Source organism: Dasypus novemcinctus, chromosome 5, assembly GCF_030445035.2.
Source record: "Dasypus novemcinctus isolate mDasNov1 chromosome 5, mDasNov1.1.hap2, whole genome shotgun sequence".
NCBI lineage: Eukaryota > Metazoa > Chordata > Mammalia > Cingulata > Dasypodidae > Dasypus > Dasypus novemcinctus.
Genome location: NC_080677.1, coordinates 161626869 through 161648311, shown reverse-complemented (window position 1 = coordinate 161648311; position 21443 = coordinate 161626869). Strand labels below are relative to the sequence as shown.

The following is a 21443-nucleotide window of genomic DNA, read 5'->3' as shown; positions in this document are numbered from 1 at the left end:
CATAATAGAAATTAAATCTTGCTTGATGGACTGAGTAGTAGAATGAAGATGATAGAAAATAAAATCTGTGAACTTCAGCAAATAACAATAGAATTCACCCATTTTTAACAACAGAGGGAAAAATCAGCTGAAAAAATATGAACAGAGCTTTATGGACCTGTGAGACAATAATAAAAGATCCAACAATGGATGACGGAGGTCTATGTGGATAGACATTTCTGAATGGATGAAAAACATGGAGATATTTGTGTTCCATGTGGATGCTCACCAGAGGGTGACTTCAGTAGAGGGCTTTAATAATCAAGTGGATATAATGACCTCTTCTGTGGACACCAGTTGGCCTCTTTCCAAGCCATTCCTTTCATTGCCCAATAGGTGTATGAACAAAGTGGTCATGGAGATAGGGATGGAGGTTATGCATGGGCTCAGCAACATGGACTTCCCTTCTGCCAGCAGAAGAGACCCACACTCACACCCTGATATGACACCATTCCTCAAGGTGATCAGCCTGCCACCTTTGTGGCAGGTTGATTACATTGGATCACTTCATCATGGAAGGGTCAAATTGTTTTGTTCTAACTGGACTAGATACATACACTGGATATGGGTTTGCCTCCCCTTCGTGCAGTGCTTCTGCCAAAACTACCATCCGTAAATGTATAGAATGTCTTATCCACCATTATGGTATTCCAACAGCATGGTTTCTGATCAGGGAACTCACTTCACAACAAATGATGTGTGGGAATGGGCACATGCTCATGGAATCCACTCTTCCCTATCATCCTGAAATAGCTGGATTAATAGAAATGTTGAATGGCCTTTTGAAGACTCATTTACAGCATCACCTAAGGGGCAATACCTTGCAGGGCTGAGGCAATGTTCTCCAGAAAGCTGTGTATGCTAAATCAACATCCACTCTATGGTGCTGTTTCTCCCATAACTAGGACATGGGTCCAGGAATCAAGGGGTAGAGATGGGAGTAGCACCACTCACTATTACCCTAGTGATCCACTAGGAAAATTTTTGCTTCCTGTCCCTGCTGCCTTAAGCTCTGCTGATCTACAGGTCTTAGTTCCAAAAGGAGCAGTGCTTCCACCAGGAAACATAACAAAGATTCCACAGAATTAGAAGTTGTTAGGACTGCCACCCAGCCACTGGGGGTTCCTCATGCCTTTGAATCAACAGGCAAAAAAGGGGATTACTTTACTAGCTGGGGTGATTGACTCTGACTGTCTAGGAGAAACAGAACTGCTGCTATGCAATGGAGGTAAAGAAGAGTTTTCCTGGAATACAGGAGATCCCTTAAGGCATGTAAGTACTACCATGCCCTGTAATTAAAGTCAAGGAAAACTGCAATAACCCAATCCAGTCAGGCTAGGGTATATGGAATGGGTAGTGGAAGAAGGTAATTGTAAATAGGAGCTATGATCATATAACCAGTTGCAGAAATGGGGAGTAAAATGGTTATGAGTATTTATTCTTTGTTTTGTTATGAATATGTTTGCATATATACGTAAAGCAAATATCTTTGTTTTCTTCCCTTTCTTATCCCTGTAGCATATAAACTGTATTAACTTTATATCATAGTATTTAGGTTATAGTATCAAGTTTAAGAGTGAAAATTACCCAAGGACTTGCATGCTCTTCTCAGGAAAGAGTTAGTATTAATACAATTCTGGTTGTATGCATGACAATTTAATTATATTAAGTAAAAGTATGACTGCTATTGTTTTTATTTAGAGATTAAGTATGATTTAAGGATGTATGTATGGGTGCCAAGTTGACAAGGGATGGGACTGTGATGGTTAAGTTTATCTGTCACCTTGGCCAGGTTGTAGTGCCCACCTGTTTGGCCATGTAAGCCGTGGCCTGATTATTGCTTTGAGAGTATTTCAAGGACTTAAATACCCTTCAAATTTATCAGTCGGTTGATTGCATATATGGCTGATTACATCCAAAACCAACAAAAGAAACTGCCTTCAACAATGAGAGAGGTGTCATCCAATCAGTTGAAGGCTTTAAAGGGAGAACTGATGATTTTCACAGTCAGAAGAATTTCTACTGCTACTTCAACCAGCCACCTTCTACTGGGTAATTCATCAAAATCTTCATTGGAGCTCCCACCTTGTGACTGGGCCTATTGAATTTGGACTTGCTAATCCCCATGGTAACATGAGCCAATTCCTATAATAAAACTCTTAATATTTATATATATATTTACGTGTGTGGCAGAGTTGCGTATGTGTCTCCTATTGAATACATTTCCCTGGAGAACTCTGACTAATAACAATTAAAGGCTCCCAGAAGAAGAGGAGAAAGAGTGGTGCTGAACAAGAATTCAAAGAAATAATGGCTGAAAGTTTCCCAAAATTGGCAAAAAACATAAACCTTTGGATCAAGAAGTGAAGCAAACATCAAACAGGATAAATCCAAAGAAATCTATACTAAGGCACATTATAATTAAACTTCTGAAATCTAAAGGCAAATGAAAGTCTTGAGAGCATCCACAAAAAAATGATAGGATAATACCCACTCAAGTGACAGAGGATTTTTCATCTACAACCATGGAAGCCAGAAGGCAGTGGTATAGCATTTTTCAAGTGGTGAAAGAAAACTGTCAACCTCACATTCTCTGACAAAATTAGCCTTCAAGACTAAATGGGAAAATAAAGACATTCTGTACACCCAATATGCATGCCCTGGTGAACTCCCTCCCACCCATGCATCCCCCATCAATGATACTCCACACCAATGCTCCTCCCCTGCCATAGTTGAACCCCTCTGTGATCCAAAACTTCTTCAAAAATGAAACCTAATATATTGCCAAATTCAACTAATAGGAAAATGAAATAGTAATGATAGGTTTAAAGATTAGAAATAAAATACATAATAATTTAGAAAAACTAAAAGAATAAATTGGGATATTTTAAAAAATCATTAAAATTTTTTTTGTGACCTTTTGCTTTTCATCACTGTAATAGGTGTTGTCCTGTGCGCTGAGTTCCCATCCTGGGGAGCTCTGTTGCATTCCCCAATGGAACAGCAACAATCCCCCAACTGCAAGGGCAAAGACCAGTGAAGAAGGATGGTCCAATGATGGGCCCTTGATACTGATGACTATGCTTATGAGCCTGTGCACTTGAAATTTCAACTTGGCCTAGAGCTGCAGGGTGTGTAAGAGTTACCTGCTGAGAGTCTCCATGTTGCTCAAATGTGACCACTCTCTTAGCCAAATTCAGCATATAAATGCATTACCTTCCCCCCAGCATGGGACATGACTCCCAGGGATAAGCCTCCCTGGCACCAATGGATTACTACCAAGCTCCAGCTGGTGATGCAACTAGAAAAAGACCTTGAATAAAAGGGGGAAATTGTAAAGACAAATGAATTTATATAGCTAAGAGACTTCAAAATGAGTTGGGAAGTCATCAGAGGGGTTACACTTATGCACGGTCTCAGCAGGATCTCAGAGACAGCCAAAGTAGATACAACCCCAGGTAGTGGTGCTCATGAGGGCTATGGAGATGCCCAGGTTCTACAGTCATGGCAGTTGGCTCCTGAGTTCAGTGCCTTGCCAGTGAACCCTACTTTGAATCTGTGCTCCTGACTGTGATGAAATTGGACTCAGATGTGACTTCTCTACACATGCCTATTCTATTCCTTCTACTGAACCTGTGGTTGGAGCTAGGGTTAATATATGCCCATGAGACTTGAATCTCTGGGCTGTCCATGTGCCAGCTGGGTCCTGAGTCTCAGTGGTGTTGCAGCACCTACTCTCCCATTTGTTGGACTTACCCAGGCCAGATGACAGGGATGTGAGGATGGACAACCTCCACACCAAGGAACCAAGAGAGTCTACAGCTACAGGCATGAGAGTCCCATCCACCAGCCATGTGGGATCGAAGCCCCCTCTCAACTGAGAGGTGGGGTGGGCATTGCCACCCCAGGGTCCTCAGGATGGAGGAATAAAATATGGATTGAAGTGGACTTACTGGTATTCTACTATAGAATTATTGTGACTCTAGCACTGGAAGAAATATTATCATCAATGTGGAGACAGTGGCCACAAGAGTGGCTGAAGGCAGGGAGAGGGAAAAGGTGGTGTGGTATCGGGTCATTTTCGGGACTTGGAGTTGTCCTGAATGATATTGCATTGACAGATGCAGGACATTATATATCCTGCCATAACTCACTGAATGGACTGGGGGAGAGTGTAAACTACAATGTAAATTGTAGTCCATGCTGTGTAGCAGTGCTCCAAAATGTATTCATCAATTGCAATGAATATTCCACACTAAATGAAAGAAGTTGATGTGGGAAAAGTGGGGAGTGGGGCATATGGGAACCTCATATTTTTTAATGTAAAATTTTGTGTGATCTATTTATCTTCTAAAAATAAAAAAATAAATAAATAAAGACATTCTCTGATAAGAATTATTGCTAGCAGACCTACCCTTACAGACTGGTTGAAAAAATTCTTGAAACAAATGATTAAAGGAAAGAATCTGGTACCATTCAGAAGAAAAGAAGGAACAGAAAAAAAGAGTCAGGAATTCGGGTATAAAAACCATCCCTTTCCTTATAAGTTTTATAATTCATACTTGATTAAAATAAAAGTTTATAAACAACATCTGATACTCAAGATAATGATATTTTAAAGCAGGAAGGTAAAGGGACCTGAATAGAACTGAAATTTCCATACTTGAAGTAGTAAACTGTGATAAGCCACACACACACACACTGTAATGCCTACCATGATGATGCAAAACCTGTATGTAGAGATATACTCAAATATACTATAAATAAATTGAGGTCAAGTCCTAAAAAATGTTCAAATAACCCACAGGAAGTCAAGCAAAGATAAAGCAACAAGAGCCTGAAGAAAGAAACAGAACACAAACAATAAAGTGACAAAATTAAGCATTAGCATATCAAAAATTAAAATAAATGGCCTAATTATACCAATCAAAAGACAGATATGACATAATAGATGAAACAACAACAGCAAAAAAAATCCAACATGATCCAACTATATACTGTTTAAGGAAACTCACTTCAAATTCATGGACATAGGTAAATTGAAAGTAAAAGAATGGAAAAAATATACAAATACTAATCCAAAAAAAGCAGGATAGGCTATCTTAATATCTGATAAAGTAGATTTTGGAGCAAAAAGTTACTAGAGACAAAGAGGGACATTACATAATGATAAAGTGATCAATTCACATGGAAGACACATGATCTAGTGTATATACATGAAACAATAGTGCATTGAATTGCATGAAGCAGAAACTGATGGAGCTGAAAGGAGAAATGGATAATCTACAATATAGTTGAGGACTTCAACACTCCACTGTCAGCAAATGGTGGAACTACAGGCAGAAAACTAGCAAAGATATAGATATGGACAACCCTATCAACTAACAGCATGTAAATGACATAATATATAGGATGCTTCAGCCCAACAGCAGAATGTACAGTTTTTTCAAGCGCCCCATGGAACATTCACCAAGATAAACCATAAACCAAACCTCAACAAATTTAAAGTAGTTGAAATCGTACAGAATATGTTCTCTGACAATAATAGAGTCAAACTAAAAACAAATAACCAAAAGGCATGAAAGTCTCTAAAGACATGGAAATTCAGTGACATGCTTCTAAATAATCCATGGGTCAAAGAGGAAATCTCAAAGGGGATTAAAATTGAATAGAGATAAATGTGCAACAGATCAAAATATATGAGATGCAGCTCAAGCTGTGCTGAAAGGGAAATTTATAGCTCTAGATGCTTACGTTGGAAATAAGGTTCCTGATCAATAATAAGTCCCTACCTCAGGACATTAGAAAAGGAAAAGAAAAAATAAACCCAACACAAGCAGCAGAAAGAAATAACAAAGAGCAGAAATTAATGAAATTGAAAAAAAAAAAGTAACAGAAAATTCAATGAAATAAAAACTGGTTCTTTAAAAAGGTCAATAAAATCAATAAATCTAAAATAAGACTGACAAAGAGTAAAAAGAGAAGAAACAAATTGCTAATATCAAGAATTAAAGAGGCGACTATCACTAAAGACTTCATACACATCAAAGGTTAATAAGGGAATGCTATGAACACCTTAGTTCTGCAATCTAGGTGGAATGGAGCAATTCATCAAAATCCACAAACTACAAGAATTCACTGAAGATGAACATTTAACATGAATAGTCCTATAAGTGTTAAAGAAATTGAATTCATAGTTAAAATCTTCCAAAAATGAAAACCCTTGACCCAGATGATTTCAAATTCTACCAAATATTTAAACTATTAACATTGATTTTACATAATTTTTTCTAGAAAATACAAGAAAAGGGAATACTTTTCAACACATGAAGCCAGCATTAACCTAATGTCAAAATCAGACAAAGATACTACAGGAATAAAATTTACTGAGTAGAGTGATTCCTCCCACTTTATTCTTCTTTGTCAATATTGTTTCCTAAACATTTTAGAATAAGCATTTTCTACATCTACAAAAATACTCTTTCGAGGAAGAATTGCAATCTTTTATTATTATATCAAGTCTTCAGATCCATGAACACAGTATATATCTTGTTATTTTTTGTCTTTATTTATTTTAATGTTACTTTAAAAAAATATGAGGTCCCCATATACTCCCCACCCTCCTCACCCCACTCCTCCCATAACCACAACTTCCTCCATCATCATGGGACATTCATTACACTTGGTGAATACACTTCTGAGCACTGCTGCACCACATGGTCAATGGTCCACATTATAGTTTACACTCTCCCCCTAGGCCTTCTTTCATTTCTTTCATCAGGATTTCATAATATTCACACAAATCCTATACATGTTTTTAAAAGTGTTTACCAACATATTTAATTTTCTTTGGAGTTGGAGCAATTGTAAAGGATACTCTGTTTTTTATTTTTTTTTAATGTTTCTATGGGAAGTGGATGTGGCTCAGCTACATAGATATTGATTTTTGCATGTTGATCTTGTATCCTGAGACCTTGATGAACTTATTTATTAGTTCTAGGAGTTTTTGGTAAAAACTTTGGGATTCTCTATAGACAGTCAAGTCTTCTACTTTGTCTTTGGTTTTAAATAGCTTTATTTTGGTGTGTGTGGGCAAGGTATTTGGTAGATACCTGACTGGCATTCATTAAAATTCTTGAATACATAAGTTTGTATCTGTAACCACGTTGGAGAAGTCATTTCAGTCCATTTATTCTTGTATTTTCTCTGTGCTACACTCCTTTTCCATCTCTTTTCCACCTCTTCCAAGATTTTGATTATACAAATATTATACCTTTTGTTATTGTACCGCAGTCCCTTAGACTCAGCCATATTTTTTTCAATCTAGTTTTTTTTTCTGTATTGTTATGGTTGGATAGTTTTTACAAATCTATCTTCATGTTCACTGGTTCTTTCCTTCGTTATCTCCATTCTGCTATTAATCCCATCTAGGGAGGTTTGTTTGTTATTATAGTGTTTTTCTATTTTTTCTTCTTTGTATCTTCTGTTTATTGCCAAGACATTCTAACTCTCCATTGATTTCAAGATGTTTGACCTTAGTAGTTGGAGTATCTTCCTCTTAGCTACTTAAAATCTTTGTCAGATAATTACAACATCTGTGTCACCTTGGTATTTATTCTGCCAATTATCTTATTCTGTGTGAATTGAGATTTTCCTCGTCATTCAATTGCAGAGTAATTTTGGATCAAAATAAAATATTATGTTATGAGATTCTGAGTCTGAGTTTTATTTACATCAGAAGAATAGTGCAGTTTTTGCATGTATTTCATCAGCAAATCCACCCATTTGGGTTCAGCTCCAAATTCCAACCTGGTTTCCCTGGGTTGTCATTCCAATGTCAGTTCAGTTTTTGAAGTCTCTCTTCTGCTATTTGGGTCAGTCCTGCATGTGCCCCAGTCGGCACCCAGCTTGGGTCTTGTATGGTGGCATGTCCTGTAGTTTAATTCTCAAAGTCAATGTAAACTCTTTGCATGTGCACAATGCATGTGCAGCTTGCGGCTAAGCCCAGAGTTCATCAACAACATCGAGGGGTTGCTTTCCTGAACTCCTCCCTCTCCGTGGTCTCCCTGGTCTTTTCTGGTTCCTCTTTTGTCTTTTGTCCTCTTTTGGTCTTCCCACCAGAGAAACTATTACCCTGCCCTGCCTCACATTGGTATGACTGCATCCACATCTACAGCCAAATGTTGGGAGGACTGGTCAAGGAAAAAGCATTCTTAGGCTTCTGCAGACCCCTGGTGTCTTCAAATAGCTGTTACATGCATTTAAGTTTTGTAACTGCATCTAGGCGGGAAGACAGGGACACATGTGTTTATTCTGTGCTACCTGGGGTGAGCAACTATGCCACTGTTTTCACTTAACTTGTTAATTAGTGAGGGAACCAGTAAGAACTTATGACTGATTCAAAGAACACTTGAAGAAATAGGTATTAATATTTATTTGCAATTTAATTAAGGAATATTTTAGGTAAAGATTTTAAGAGTTACATACAAAGCTGGTTAACATTCTATAGGACAATAAACTGTAATCTTTGAGAGTATCTTTTTCATTGGACAGAAATTATTTGCATCTCTGACAAAAATCTACATATCAACTAATAATTTCTCTAAGTCTGGAACTTTTCACTAACAGTAAGCAGTATTTAAAAAATATTGAAGTGTATCACTCATACATAAACCCACATAAACAATAAGTGTATAGTAGTAGTTGTGAACTTACAAAACAAACATACATAACATCATACAAGGACTCTTGTGTCTCACCCACCACCAATCCTTGCATTATTGTTATATCTTTTAAACTAATGATTAAAGAGCATTGTAAAAAATATTACTACTAACCAAAGTATTTTCCCCCAACCCACCCTATTATTGTCTTTATATCATTTATATATGAACATACATAAACAAGAAGTGTGTAGAAAAAGTTGTGAACTTACAAAGCAAACATGCATAACATCATACAGGGGTCCCATACATCAATCCTCCATAAACACTTTTCATTGTCATGAGACGTTTTATTACAAATTATGAAAGAATATTGTCAAAATCTTACTACTAATTGTAGTCCTTATCCTATATTTGGTGTGTTCCCCCCCCCCAAACCACCCCATTATTATTTTTTAAATATATTTTTTATTCCAATTCGATAAGTAGCTGTTGTAAATCTACCATGTGCCAGACACAGTGTTCAGCAACTGTGCAGAAGTCTCATGTATGATTTTAATAATCTGTCTCCATCATGTAGTATTCTCTTGCAAATAAGTTTCTTCTGCATAATTTAGATGCTCTCCAATGAAACTCCACGATGGTCATGGTGAGCCTGTATCCCTGTTGAGGCATGAGATACCTTATTTCTGTGATGTTCTTCAGATTAACTCAGAGCTCAGGTGGCGCTTCTTCATTTTTTAGTAGATGTGACTTTGTTGATCTTTACTCTCAAAGAAAAGGCAGAGGAAAAAAAGAAGAGGAAAAAGTGAAAGAGGAGGAAGAAGTTGCGTTGGCACCAAAAATAACTGGAGAAGGAGTCCCTGAAAAGGAGTGGTATCCTCCCCCGGACTCTCAATTCTCCCTTTATGTGTATGAAGTCACCAAAGCAATTCTGCCATTAACCAACATCAAGGAACAGATTGTGGCTCTTGCAAAGTAAGTTGGCTATATACGCGTATACGTTTATTTTCTGAATTAAATAATATTTATTTCATTTTAGTGGTTTCATCTTTTACCCAATTTTCAGATAAGTTCACCCTAATAACGTGGAACTTCCACAGCACTGCAGCTCTGATTCCAAAGCTGTGAGTTGAAAAAGTGCTGAAATTCTTTTTTAGGTAATATTTTCATCAAGAATCAGAGCTAGGAATTGCCAGTTGTTTAGAGAAAAGTACTGACATCTTTATTCTTGTTAAACTATTCAAAGCATGCTTCAGTGTGCCCCTGAAGAAGTTAATGAATGACACAAAAATTTGGAAATTAAATTATGCCTTAGGTATACGGGGTGCTGGCAATTTAAAGAATTCCTTCTCTGAAGTATTTGTAAACTCCCAAATTATTTTCAAAGATAAATAACCATCCCATATTACTCTGTGTCTGGATCTTTGCGTTTTAAACTTTCTTAAAGTGGGCTGCAAGTCCCAGAGGTGGCTGCCTCTGAGGAAGTTGCCTTCTTTATAATATTTAATCTAATTCCACCGAGAGAAGGCTGAGTGAGCGTTTGGCTGGGTGGCTAAGGGATTAGGACAAACGGTGCAAGCCGAGGCCCGCCTCTGTGATGGGTACACCCCGGTAGGTGAGCTGCTGGCTGTGCAACAGCTGCGGGCTCCGCGGGAGCTTGTACCTACTCCAAATAGAAGTGCGTCGCAGCCATCAAATCTGGACGTGACAAGCGCAAGCCGCACAGCTGCCAGATCGTTGGCTTCCTATCTGCCCGGACTGGGAGAGAACATTTTTGGCTACTGCCGTTTTCCCGGTGCCCTTGAGAAGTGATGACTCAAGCAAAACTCCGATGCAGCTCATTTAAACATGAGTCAAATCTTCTCCTGCCTTGTTGCTCTCCGAAATACTTTGCATCATCCCCAAATAACCTTTTTAGCCTGGGCCCCCACCAGGCTGGAGTGGTAGAGGGGGTTCCTCGGACCTCAAGACCTCGGCACCCCTTGGCAGCCACCTGCCGGGGGTTCCCACCCCTTACTCCTCTGTTTCCTCTTTGTTCCTCAGCCCCTGGCTGCATGCACATCAGGAGGGGACAGTCTTAACTGTGGCCCTTCGGCCTGCACTCCAAAGGGGCGGTGGCCTTAGTTGACCAAGGACTTTTGCTGGCGTGTGTTGACAGACTCCTTTAGGGACACCCAATTATCAGAAGAAACAAAACCACGGCAGAGCGGCGGCCGGTCATCGGGCCGCCCACCCTCCCTGCCTAACAGGTGCTTTCTTCCCCGTTCGTTTCTTCCTCCTCTTCCTCTCTCCTCTAACGCCAGTGCTGCATCAATGCCTCATCTTCCTCTATGTGCAGAAAAGTAGAACTTTAAAAGAAAAAAGCTAAAATTATAAAATGGAAAATATTTGTGACTGTAGCAGGAAAATTCTCTATGTGCTAGTCTTGTCTTTGTGTTTAAATGCCTCGAAGGAAGCACCATGTGGTAGCCTGATGCCTAGGGCTTCAGAGTAAAACATTTGAAAATACCTTTCGACAGGAAGATAAGTTTTAAGACTGCACCGATACAAGTTGAAGGTGATAATGAACTGTATCTCATTATAAACATGAGAAGAATTAGCATTCTCCTCCTTTTTAGTTTTAAATGAAACTGCAGATCTTGCCGTTAACATGTGGAGTTTGAATGCTGTATGCCTAACGTGAACGTAGAACTTACAGTAAGTGAAATGGAAAAAGTAAAGCAAGCCATACAAGTCAAAAGGGATGTAGTTTGTATTCATTATTATTCATATAGTTACCCTCCGAGCATCCACCGTAAGGTCTTAAACTTGACTGCTGTAACCTCAATGTCATCAACACAGGTATGTGGCAGAAAAAATGGGCGGCCCAATTGCCAAAGATAAACTACAGGAATTCAGCTGGGAGCTTCACATAAGTGAGCTGAAATTTCAGCTTAAATCCAACGTTGTACCGATTGGACAGATTAAAAAAGGAATCTTCTATCACCGAGCTCTGCTTTTCAAGGTATTTAAGATGCTTATACCTTATTTGCTGCTAGGTAAAACTGTTGTACCTTTGTCCGATTGGAGTGAGCCAGTTACTGACATGTAAATGCATAATTTCATTTGAACTTGACGGCCAGGCTACCTGCAGTGCATTCACCCACACGGGCCACGCTTACCGTGCATGTCCTGTAGGCCAGGCCGAACCAAGGCAGACCTGCAGGGGCAGAGGCGACAGGCGAGTGGGGAGCCCCGGGCAGGGCGTGGCGCACAGCTGGAGCCTGGGTGCTCGCACAGGCCCTCGCTGGTGGAGGGAGGGGGGCCCTTGTCGACACTGCCTGCGACTTGTGCAGAATAACGCAGGAGAGTCTGAAACGAGCGCGGAGCCGCGTGGGGCTGTGGGAAGGGGGTGAGGGGCACCCTAAAACCTCAAGCTGTTCAGGGCACAGGGCTGGCTTGGTTTTGAAAAGACCATTCAGGCAGCAGCATGGGGACCAGGCGGGCGACGGCAAGGGCAGGTGGAGGTCAGTGGAGCTGCACGTGTGGATGGCCTGACTCGGACCCCAGAGGGAGGCTGGGGGGAGGAGGGGGTGAGAGGGAGAGGCAGGAGACAGAGCCAGGGGTGCGGGCTGCCGGGGCCTGAGGCCAGGGGTCTCCGCAGAAGAATGAAATGGCCCCCAGGTGAGGCACTGAGCACTGAGACGCTGCGGAGGGGGCAGGTGGCAGAGGGACCGCTCTCAGCTGCGACGCATCCAGGGTGTCCGGCCCCTGGTGGGAGCGGGACTGCCCGCTGAGTGGACACAGCTCCTGCCTGGAAACCCCGCTGCCTCCCGGTCCAGCCGATGCCGTTTGGAGTCCAGGTGGCGGGCTTGCCTGCCTCCGTGGGCCCCTTGCTCCCTGAGTTCTTCCTTCTTTCCTGTCCTAAATCTCTTTCTACCAGCCGTTTCCTCTCTGACATCTGAACATGCTTAGGTCTGCGTTCTTGAACAGGAAACGATAAATCTTTCCGCAGAGGGACCTGTGGCAGCTCCCCTAGAGCTCCCGTCATTGAGCTGTGCACCAGGCACTTGGAAAATACCGTGGCGGGCAGGCTCCAACGCGCCCAAGGTCGAAATTACCACCCTTGTTTAAAGACAAGAAATGTACCAAGGTCAGCCCGAGGCAGAGCTGGGATTTGAACCCCTGGCTGGCTGAAATGAAACGCTCCCCTGCTGCTCCTCTCCTTAGATAAAGCTCACCCCCGGCCACCTTCCCAGCGCCCTCTCCACCCCCTGCCCGTCCTTGGCATGTCTCTCCCTTCCCTCCCTGCTGTCGTCCGTCTGTCTTGATAGTTCTGAAGAATTCCTCATTGACTGTTCTCTCTCTGGCACCACTCCCATAGTTCCTTTCTCCTCTTGTCATGTCATCCCAGTCTTATTTGCAGACCTCTTCTCCTCTGCCCCTTTCTTAAATGCTGGGGTTCCTCAGGGCCCTCTTCTTTTTACCTTCCAGGAGCTTTGCAGGGGCGCCATCATCCTCTCATTAAAAGTATACCTTATTGCCCTAGGTTTCCAGAATTTTCCCCTTCCCGCAGTCCTCTCCTGATTGCACATCTGCAGAGCTGATTACCCTGGGCTGCTCCACCTGAGTGTCTCACAGCCTCCTCGAACTCATGACACCAAACCAAACTCATCACCTGCCCTCATGCCCCCGCACCGCACCTGAGCCATGCTGGGGGCCAGGACGCCCACCTCTGAACCCTCAGCCAAACCCACTGGGAAAAGCTCACCCTCTGCCCCCACACACTCTGTCTCCTGCATCTCTCCACCTTGTTGGTCCCTCCTTGCTTAACCCCCCCCCCAAGCTGCCTCCATAAATGAGCCACAGCCTTCATAATGTGCTCAGTAGCTCCCCCCCCCCCCGTCCTGCTCCCATCCTTGTACCCCTTCAGTAGTTTCCCCCTCTTCCTGCCCCCCATCCTTGCACCCCTCTGCCTTGCCGGCCTACCCCAGAGCCATCCAGTCGCCTGCCCTGTCCACTCCTGCCCCTGGGCTGCTGGACACAGTGCAGAGCCCTGGTGACCCCGTGCAGTGGCCAGGCGCGTGTCCAGGCCGCCCCTTCCAACTCCTCATCACAGGCCTTCCCTGGTGCCTCTGCAGCTGTGTCCACGCCTGCCCTCCTCCCAAGTCCTCCCTTCATCTGCCCCTCTTCCCTGTGCTAATGACCCTGTGGCCCCCCAACACACACACTTCACAAGGAAAGCGGAGGCCTGAGGAGGGGGCCCGACTCGCCCTCCACGCACGTGGTGTCCGTGTGAGGTGACGAGCTCGGGCTCTGCAGAAGGTTCTCTGGCTCCCCCTTTGTATCCCCACTTCCTGAGACCTTGGGAAAAGGGTTTCACCTCAGTTTTACCACCTATAAAATGGGGAATCCAGCAGTATCCATTTCAAAGGATTGTTTTGGTGGCTTGAAGTGTTTTGTCTGGAGTAAGAGATGAGTGAAAGTTCCTTTGGCAGGAACCTTGCAGTCGTACTCTTCTTCTTGCCTCTCGCCGTTAGACGGCACGTGCCCTCTGTCCAGGCACTGGCCTTGTGCTCTGGCGACAGCTTCCCGAGCAGCCTCACACTGACAGTGGAAGGCCTGAAAATGGTCGCCTACCTGGAGCCGCCACAGCCTCTCAGGAGCCGGCAAGGCAAATAGCGTTGACGTGTGTGGACGGTCCACACAGCCAGTTCCTGCCTCCCAGCCCTACCCAGCGCCTCCCAAGCTCTTCCTCTGTGCCAGCAGCTCTTCTCTGCCCCTCGCCTGTTCTGACTTACCTCAGCCTGATCGCTGCCCTACGAGGTGCTGGTGTCGCAGATGAAGCGTGTCTGAGGTGATCCCACCAGGAAGTGGCTGGGTTAGAATCCAAACCCCAGAAGTCTGACAGCAGAGCCAGCTCTCTTACCCACTGTCATGTGGCTAAGAAGTTTCCAGATTATTTTAAACTATCTTTTCAGTCATCTCAAAACCAGGGATACTCTGAGGTCCAATGGCAGGAGCACAGCAACCCCTGATGAGGCGGCAGCCGGCCACCCGAGGAGGCGTGCTGGCTCCCAGTTCCACAGAGCCCTCGTCTACACCGCACAGAAGAAGAGGGCTAGGAATAGGTCCTCCCCAGTCTGCTCCCCCCACTAACCCCATGCATATCACACCCGAAGAGCTTCCTAGAAGCATAGAAAGTGTGATAAATGCACTAGTGACGGAAAGCCCACAGAACAGCTTTTCTCCGGCGACCTTGCCCATTTGGGCGCTTAGAACCCTGCAGGGTAATGGCCTGAAAATGTCACTTGCCAGCCGCACCTGTACAGACATTTTCAGTCCGCAGTGTCTCGAGGCACGAGGAAACTTGCCGGTCCGTTTTTCTGGTTCGGGTCACGGTAGTCTGTGTTTTTCAGCCCCCTGTCTAAGGGTATCTTTGCCCGAGGTGCCCACTTCGCCCTGGCCAGCGTGGGTTTCGCAACGAGGGCTCTCGCTCCGCGCCCCTGCCCCGCCCGCCCGGGCCCACTGCGTGTCTTCTCCCGCAGGCCCTGGCCGACAGGATCGGCGTCGGCTGCTCCCTAGTCCGGGGGGAGTACGGCCGAGCCTGGAACGAAGTGAAGCTGATGGACAAATCCCGCAAGGGCACGATCGGGTGCCTGCCGCCCCCGGACACCTACATCGTGGACCTCATGTTCCACCCCGGCGACCTGCTGAGGCTGAGGAGCAGGGAGGCTGATCTGTACAGGTTCCTGTGAGCTGCCAGGGGGCCCGAGAGGAGGCGACGAGTCATCACGGACGCTGCACGTGTCGTTCACCTGTTGTTCTGTTTCTCTAAATAAAGGCGTTTGAAATGCTCTGTCTGTGTAGAAATGAGGAATCTTGCATTGAACTTGGCTGGGGTCTGATTTCCGGCTTGCTGGAGCCCACTGCCTCAGGTGCACAGCTTGTTGTCAGAGCCCTCCACCCCACTCTGCTAGGCGCATCGGGGACCCTTGGGAAGGGGGAGTCAAAGCTCTGAGCTCTTGTTTCCAGGGCAGTGCTGCGGCCTGAGGCCTGCCCTTCTTTATGGGCAGAATGCTTCTGCAACACCTGCTTAAGTAGACCTGTGGTTTGCAAAGTCTTCACTCACCTTGTCTCACATCCATCAAATAAGATTATTGAAAGCCTGAATATTTAGAGACCTATTTTAGTATTGCAAACTCCTTTCTAAAAAGGTTTTGTGCATATTTTTTAAAAAGCCAAGTATTTCTTTCATAATATATAACAAATGTTCTCCAACAGTGGAAAGTGTTGCTGGAGGGAGGATGGATGGGAACTCTGTACATTATGCGTGATTGTTTTGTAAGCTCACAACTTTTCTAATTTAAAGAACTGCCAAGTATTTCAGAAAATTATTCCCATAAAATGTTTTCTTTTGTCTGCGTTAACTTGGAAATACACTTTCAGTTAGAAATGGTTCTAATTTGCATTGGGATATTTTAATGCTGGGCCACCGAAATACTATTTTTAAATTTTACATAATTTAAAAATACTTTTTCTAAGAAAACTTTGAAATACAGAAATAAAGCTTTGCCGAGGCACTGCCTCTTCGGCGTTGCTTGGATTGACCCGTGTGCCGCAGGAAGGCGTGTTCAAGCCCTCGCCCCGGTCGCGGGTGTGAGCCCGTTTGTACAGCCCTTCCAGGAGGTGATTAGCTAAGGTGAGCCCCCCCGCCCCGAGCGAGGGTCCAGTGAGCCTGGAGTCCTCAGGAGGGGAGGTTTGGACACAGAGGAGGACACGGGAGAGAGACGGCTCGTGACGGAGGCAGAGCCTGAGTGATGGGTCACCAGCGGCGCCTCCAGAACACTGTGGATTTCAGAGAAAGCACCGCCTGCTCACTCCTCAATTTAGAACTTCCAGCATCCCCAACCGTGAGAAAGTGAATTCCTGTTCACGACAGCCAGCCTGCGGCGCTTTGTTAGAGCAGCCCTGGCCAACGAAGACAAGCACTGAACCCCAAGCAGGGTGCGAGCACCCATTTCCAATGCCAAAGCCAATAAAAACGAACTCTATGATAATTCTCATGAGATAGATATTTCCTAGTCATGCCTTAAGTCTAAAGTTTACCTGTTTAATCGTTTGCCAAGAAGGTGTTTTAAAGTGAGTTTGATTTTAGCAATTAAGGCTAACATTACTCTGTGTGAACTGATGACTAATTTTAAAGGACGTAATTTTGCTTGCTTTATTTTTTTTTTTAAAGATTTATTTATTTATTTATTTCTCTCCCCTTCCCACCCGGTTGTCTGTTCTCTGTGTTTATTTGCTGCATCTTCTTTGTCCGCTTCTGTTGTTGTCAGCAGCACGGGAATCTGTGTTTCTTTTTGTTGTGTCATCTTGCTGTGTCAGCTCTCCGTGTGTGCGGCACCATTCCTGGGCAGGCTGCACTTTCTCTCGTGCTGGGCAGCTCTCCTTACGGGGCGCACTCCTTGCGCATGGGGCTCCCCTACGCAGGGGACACCCCTGCATGGCAGGGCACTCCTTGCGCGCATCAGCACTGCGCATGGGCCAGCTCCACACGGGTCAAGGAGGCCCGGGGTTTAAACCGTGGACCTCCCATGTGTTAGATGGACGCCCTAACCACTTGGCCAAATCCGCCACCTAAGTTTGCTTACTTTAGAATGAAGTTATAATATTTGAAATAATGTGGTAATTACGTTGGTCACGCATGCCCCTGAAATCAGAGCAAATGGACTGTAGGATACAATTCAGTCTAGTCATTTTCAAGTCTGCTTTGATCCAGAAAGCATTGAAAGCTGATTGCACAGATATAGAAGGGATAACAAGGTAAGAGTCATGAAAATCTGGATAAGTGTGGGAAAGAAGGTTAACCAAGGCCAAGAATAAGCTTAGACTTCACAGTGCTTGTAAGAAAATCTGATGCATTTGCTGGAGGGGAGGGAAAATTTGACTCGGAGCTGTCAGCAGACCAGGTGGGAGGCTGGTGCTGGGGCCACCATGCTTTAGGGGTCCACTAGGTAAAAGCTCAGAGCTGTCTCCGCGAGGGTCAAATGCCAGGGACTTGCTCCTAGAGTATCCCCAGAGAGTCCTAGAGATGGCACAATGTAATGTAGACGATAATAGCCTCAAAAACAACTTCCTGGTGAGTTCTGGGAAGAGGTTTCCTAGGCGAGGGCCCAGCACTGGAGTGGGGTTCGGTATAAGTTTTGTGCAGAGCTGCTACGATGGGTCCAGAGAGAAAACACATGATTTCCTCTGGCGCATGCCTAAGACCTTTTGTATCTTTGAGATAATTCTCTATAGATAATGTCTCTCTCAGCCAGAATTACCAAGTCTCGTTGTCTAGTCTCAACCATACTAGGTAACAGTCATGAGTTTAAGATTACATTCTCAGGTCCTTGAAGTTTACCCCGTTCTGTGTTGCCAGTTAAATGTAAGGCCATAAAATTAAATAGTCTGCCCACCTGTTATGAAAAGAAAACCCATTCACAATAGCAACAAAAATTATAAAATACCTCGAAAGGAATTTGATAAGAAATTTGCAAGAAACTGCAAAATTGTCATTAGACCTGAATAAATGGATATATGCACCATATTCCTTGATGGTAAACCCAACAATATAAATATCTCAGTGCGCCCCATATCAGTGTATACATTAAATGCAATTCTAGTCAGAATCCCAACACATTGTTTTCTGGAATTTGATGCATTGACAGTAAAATTTATCCAGAAGAAGGAATGCATTTGAGTACCAAGAACATTTTGATATAGATGAATATGGAAGAATTCACTCTATCCATTATCAGAAAAATTGTGTGTGTGTGTGTGTGTATATAGATATATATATATATGCAAAAATGAGTATGGTACAGGGATAAAAATATAAACATTGAGACCCAGAAACAAATTGGATAGATGATAGATAGGTCAGTAGACCAATAGATCGCTACATTGATAGATTGATCGACAGATAGATGAAACCCTTCTATAAATGAGAGAAAAACTAGAAACCATAAAAGAACATATCTAATAAGTTTAAATCCATGAGACATTGTTTCGAGTACATGACCTAAATCCTCTCCATGGTGGCAGTGGCAGGCGGGGAGCACGGCGCTTCTGAGTTTTGAGCCGCACTTGCCACAAAGCAAGAGGAGCCTTTATACCACACGTCTATGTGCAGACAGGGAGGGCACAGGACGGGGAGCCTGATTAAAAAGGGCAGAGCTCAGGACAGATGATCAAGGACTGGCCAGTTGCAGTGCTTCCCTGCAGGGCACAAGTCACACTTTCACAGTAACTATGGAAAACGAGCATTTCCGATGCTTTGCCGGTAAGGCTGAAGTTACATCTTTCTATTACTGTGAAGGGGATCAAACAGTTTACAGAATAGATTATTCTTGGAATTTTCTGGGAGAGACGTCTAAGCATACTTTATCAGGCATGAGCTCACAAAGTCATTTCTCCAAGCTTGCTGTGCAGCTAAGAAATGAAATGCTGACTAAAGAGGAAAGAACTGGAAAAGTTGTGGGGAAAATTGTATCACTACAAGCAAAATGTAATGCCAGATTATGGACCAGGAGAAAAGTTAGCAGCTTAGGTAACAGGCAAACGTTAGTATCATTCACAAGCACCCAGTTTCTAGAAATCAATTTTTTTTATTGCATTTTTTTGAAGATACATAGATCACAGAAAATGTTACATTAAAAAATATAAGAGGTTCCCATATACCCCACACCCCACCCCACCCCACTCCTCCCACATCAACAACCTCCTTCATCATTGCGGCACATCCATTGCATTTGGTGCATACATCTTGGAGCACTGCTGCAGTGCATGGATTATAGTTCACATTGTAGTTTACACTCTCCCCTAGTCCATTCAGTGGGTTATGGAAGGATATAGAATGTCCAGCACCTGACCCTGCAATATCATTTAGGACAACTCCAAGTCCCGAAAATACCCCCCTATCACAGCTCTTCTTCCCTCTCCCTGCCCTCAGCAGCCACCATGGCCACTTTCTCCATGTCAATGCTACAATTTCTTCCATTACTAGTCACAATAGTTCTATAGTAGACTATCGGTCCACTCCACCTCTATATCAAGAGGGGGCTTAGATCCCACGTGGTTGATGGATGCGAAAATTGGCAAAGGTAACTGTACTTGAATAGAAGGTCTATGCAGTGGTAACAAATAACCCCCGTGCGTGAGCAGCTTAACAGACAAAGGTCTTTCCCAGGCACAGCCCAAGTTAATGAAAGAGGGGGCTGTGTCCCGGGGGCCACCCAGGGACCCTGGCTGACGGAGGCGCCTCCATTTTGTAGGGGCCCTCGCTGGAACACAGGACATTCTTAGCCACAACAGTGGCAGGAGCACGTGCTAAGGGTCCCCTGGAGGAATCAAACGTTTGGCCTCGAACGACAAGTCACTTGACTGGAAAGAGACCCAGTGACGTGGGGCAGGGTCTGCGGTGGCAGACTCCAGGTGTGCATCCGCAGACGCCCTGGCACCTGCCGGGGTTGTAAGGTTTCAAAACAATTTAGGCAAAGTGATTTATAGTTGTTATTCTGTCAGAATCAAAAGCTACAGTTTTTCTTCTGGAGATCAAAACATTTCATTAAAGTGAGTGTCTAACTTCAATAAAATGGCTATTAATTATGTGGAGGCAGTGTTCACAGGCTCTGTGGCCTCTGGGCAGGCGGCGTACACGGAGATTTGTGTTTGCACTGCCCTTGTAGCCAGGGCACATCAGGTTTCAAATATATTATCTCCTTGTCAAAGAATCTGCTAGAAGCTCAAAATGATATGTAGAATCAAGTGGAGACAGACCTTTTCTCTTTCCTGAGATGAAATTCTTATAAACAGTAACTTGTTTCTCAGCAAGATGTCACCATGGTACTCCCCTGCCAAAGACACTAATCTGGAGATAAGAGGTAGGGGGTAGCAGGAGATGGTACATTTTCCCTCAGAAAATTCAGAGAAAGGCAGTAATTCAAATGCTATTTGTTCTTAACTGAATAGCAGGAAAATGTCACTGTTGGTTTATTCTTAGAGCAGTACAATAGTATCAAATCACCTGTCTAAAATTTTAGTATTTAAAAGCACTGTTCTTTTTCTTTTTAAAATGTTGCCCAAGTGTGAGAACCATAACCTCAATTTATTAACTTTAGGTAACATAAGATTGAAAAGTCCCATTTACAGGAATAAAAAGATCGACCAGGCTATTTATACAATAAATGTTGAGGAAAATGGCAACAGAACAGGCCAGTGATCAAACGGCCGCCATGTCCAGGTGACAAATGCCACCCAAGGGTCAATGTGTGTCATGGATCACTCTTCCTGCAATCACGTCCTGGCTTTTTTGTTTAGAACACAAGGGCAGATTGACAACGAAAGCTCTTAGCTAAGGATATGTTAGTCTTTACTTCCTTCTGAAACTGAAAATCAGAATGGCACAACATGAATGGCTCCTGCAATGCGAGTAATCTGTTGACATTTAGGAAATCAGGTTGGCATCAGATTCAGATAAATGTCAGAAGAGATCGTCCTGGGCACAGTCTGATCACTCAGTCATGACTAAAACGGCCCTGGGTGATTCTTTTCAAGTATGAACTACAGGTGTAACCGAAAAGGCAACATGTGGAAGAAGTTCCTAATTTTTTATAAACACACACACACTTAACTTTCAGGACAACCAGTTCTAGACCGGGCTTTGCCACTGAAGAACAGCAAGATCGTGTGTGGGTCATTCCGTACAAGGAT

The 21443-nt window shown here is 43.7% G+C and overlaps 1 protein-coding gene across 3 annotated transcripts in view; it reads left to right on the top strand.

The window, feature by feature from the left end:
• The window catches only part of ARMC3 (armadillo repeat containing 3), a 99177-nt gene extending 83634 nt beyond the window's left edge, over positions 1 to 15543 (top strand). For all 3 annotated transcript variants that reach the window (XM_058297855.1, XM_071215495.1, XM_058297854.1), the window contains 3 exons: positions 9480 to 9680; positions 11547 to 11709; positions 15233 to 15543. In XM_058297855.1, the coding sequence (XP_058153838.1) occupies positions 9480 to 9680; positions 11547 to 11709; positions 15233 to 15442 (574 nt within the window). In that variant the 3' untranslated portion in view covers positions 15443 to 15543. The remainder of the gene's footprint in view (positions 1 to 9479; positions 9681 to 11546; positions 11710 to 15232) is intronic.
• The last annotated feature ends 5900 nt before the right edge of the window (positions 15544 to 21443 follow it).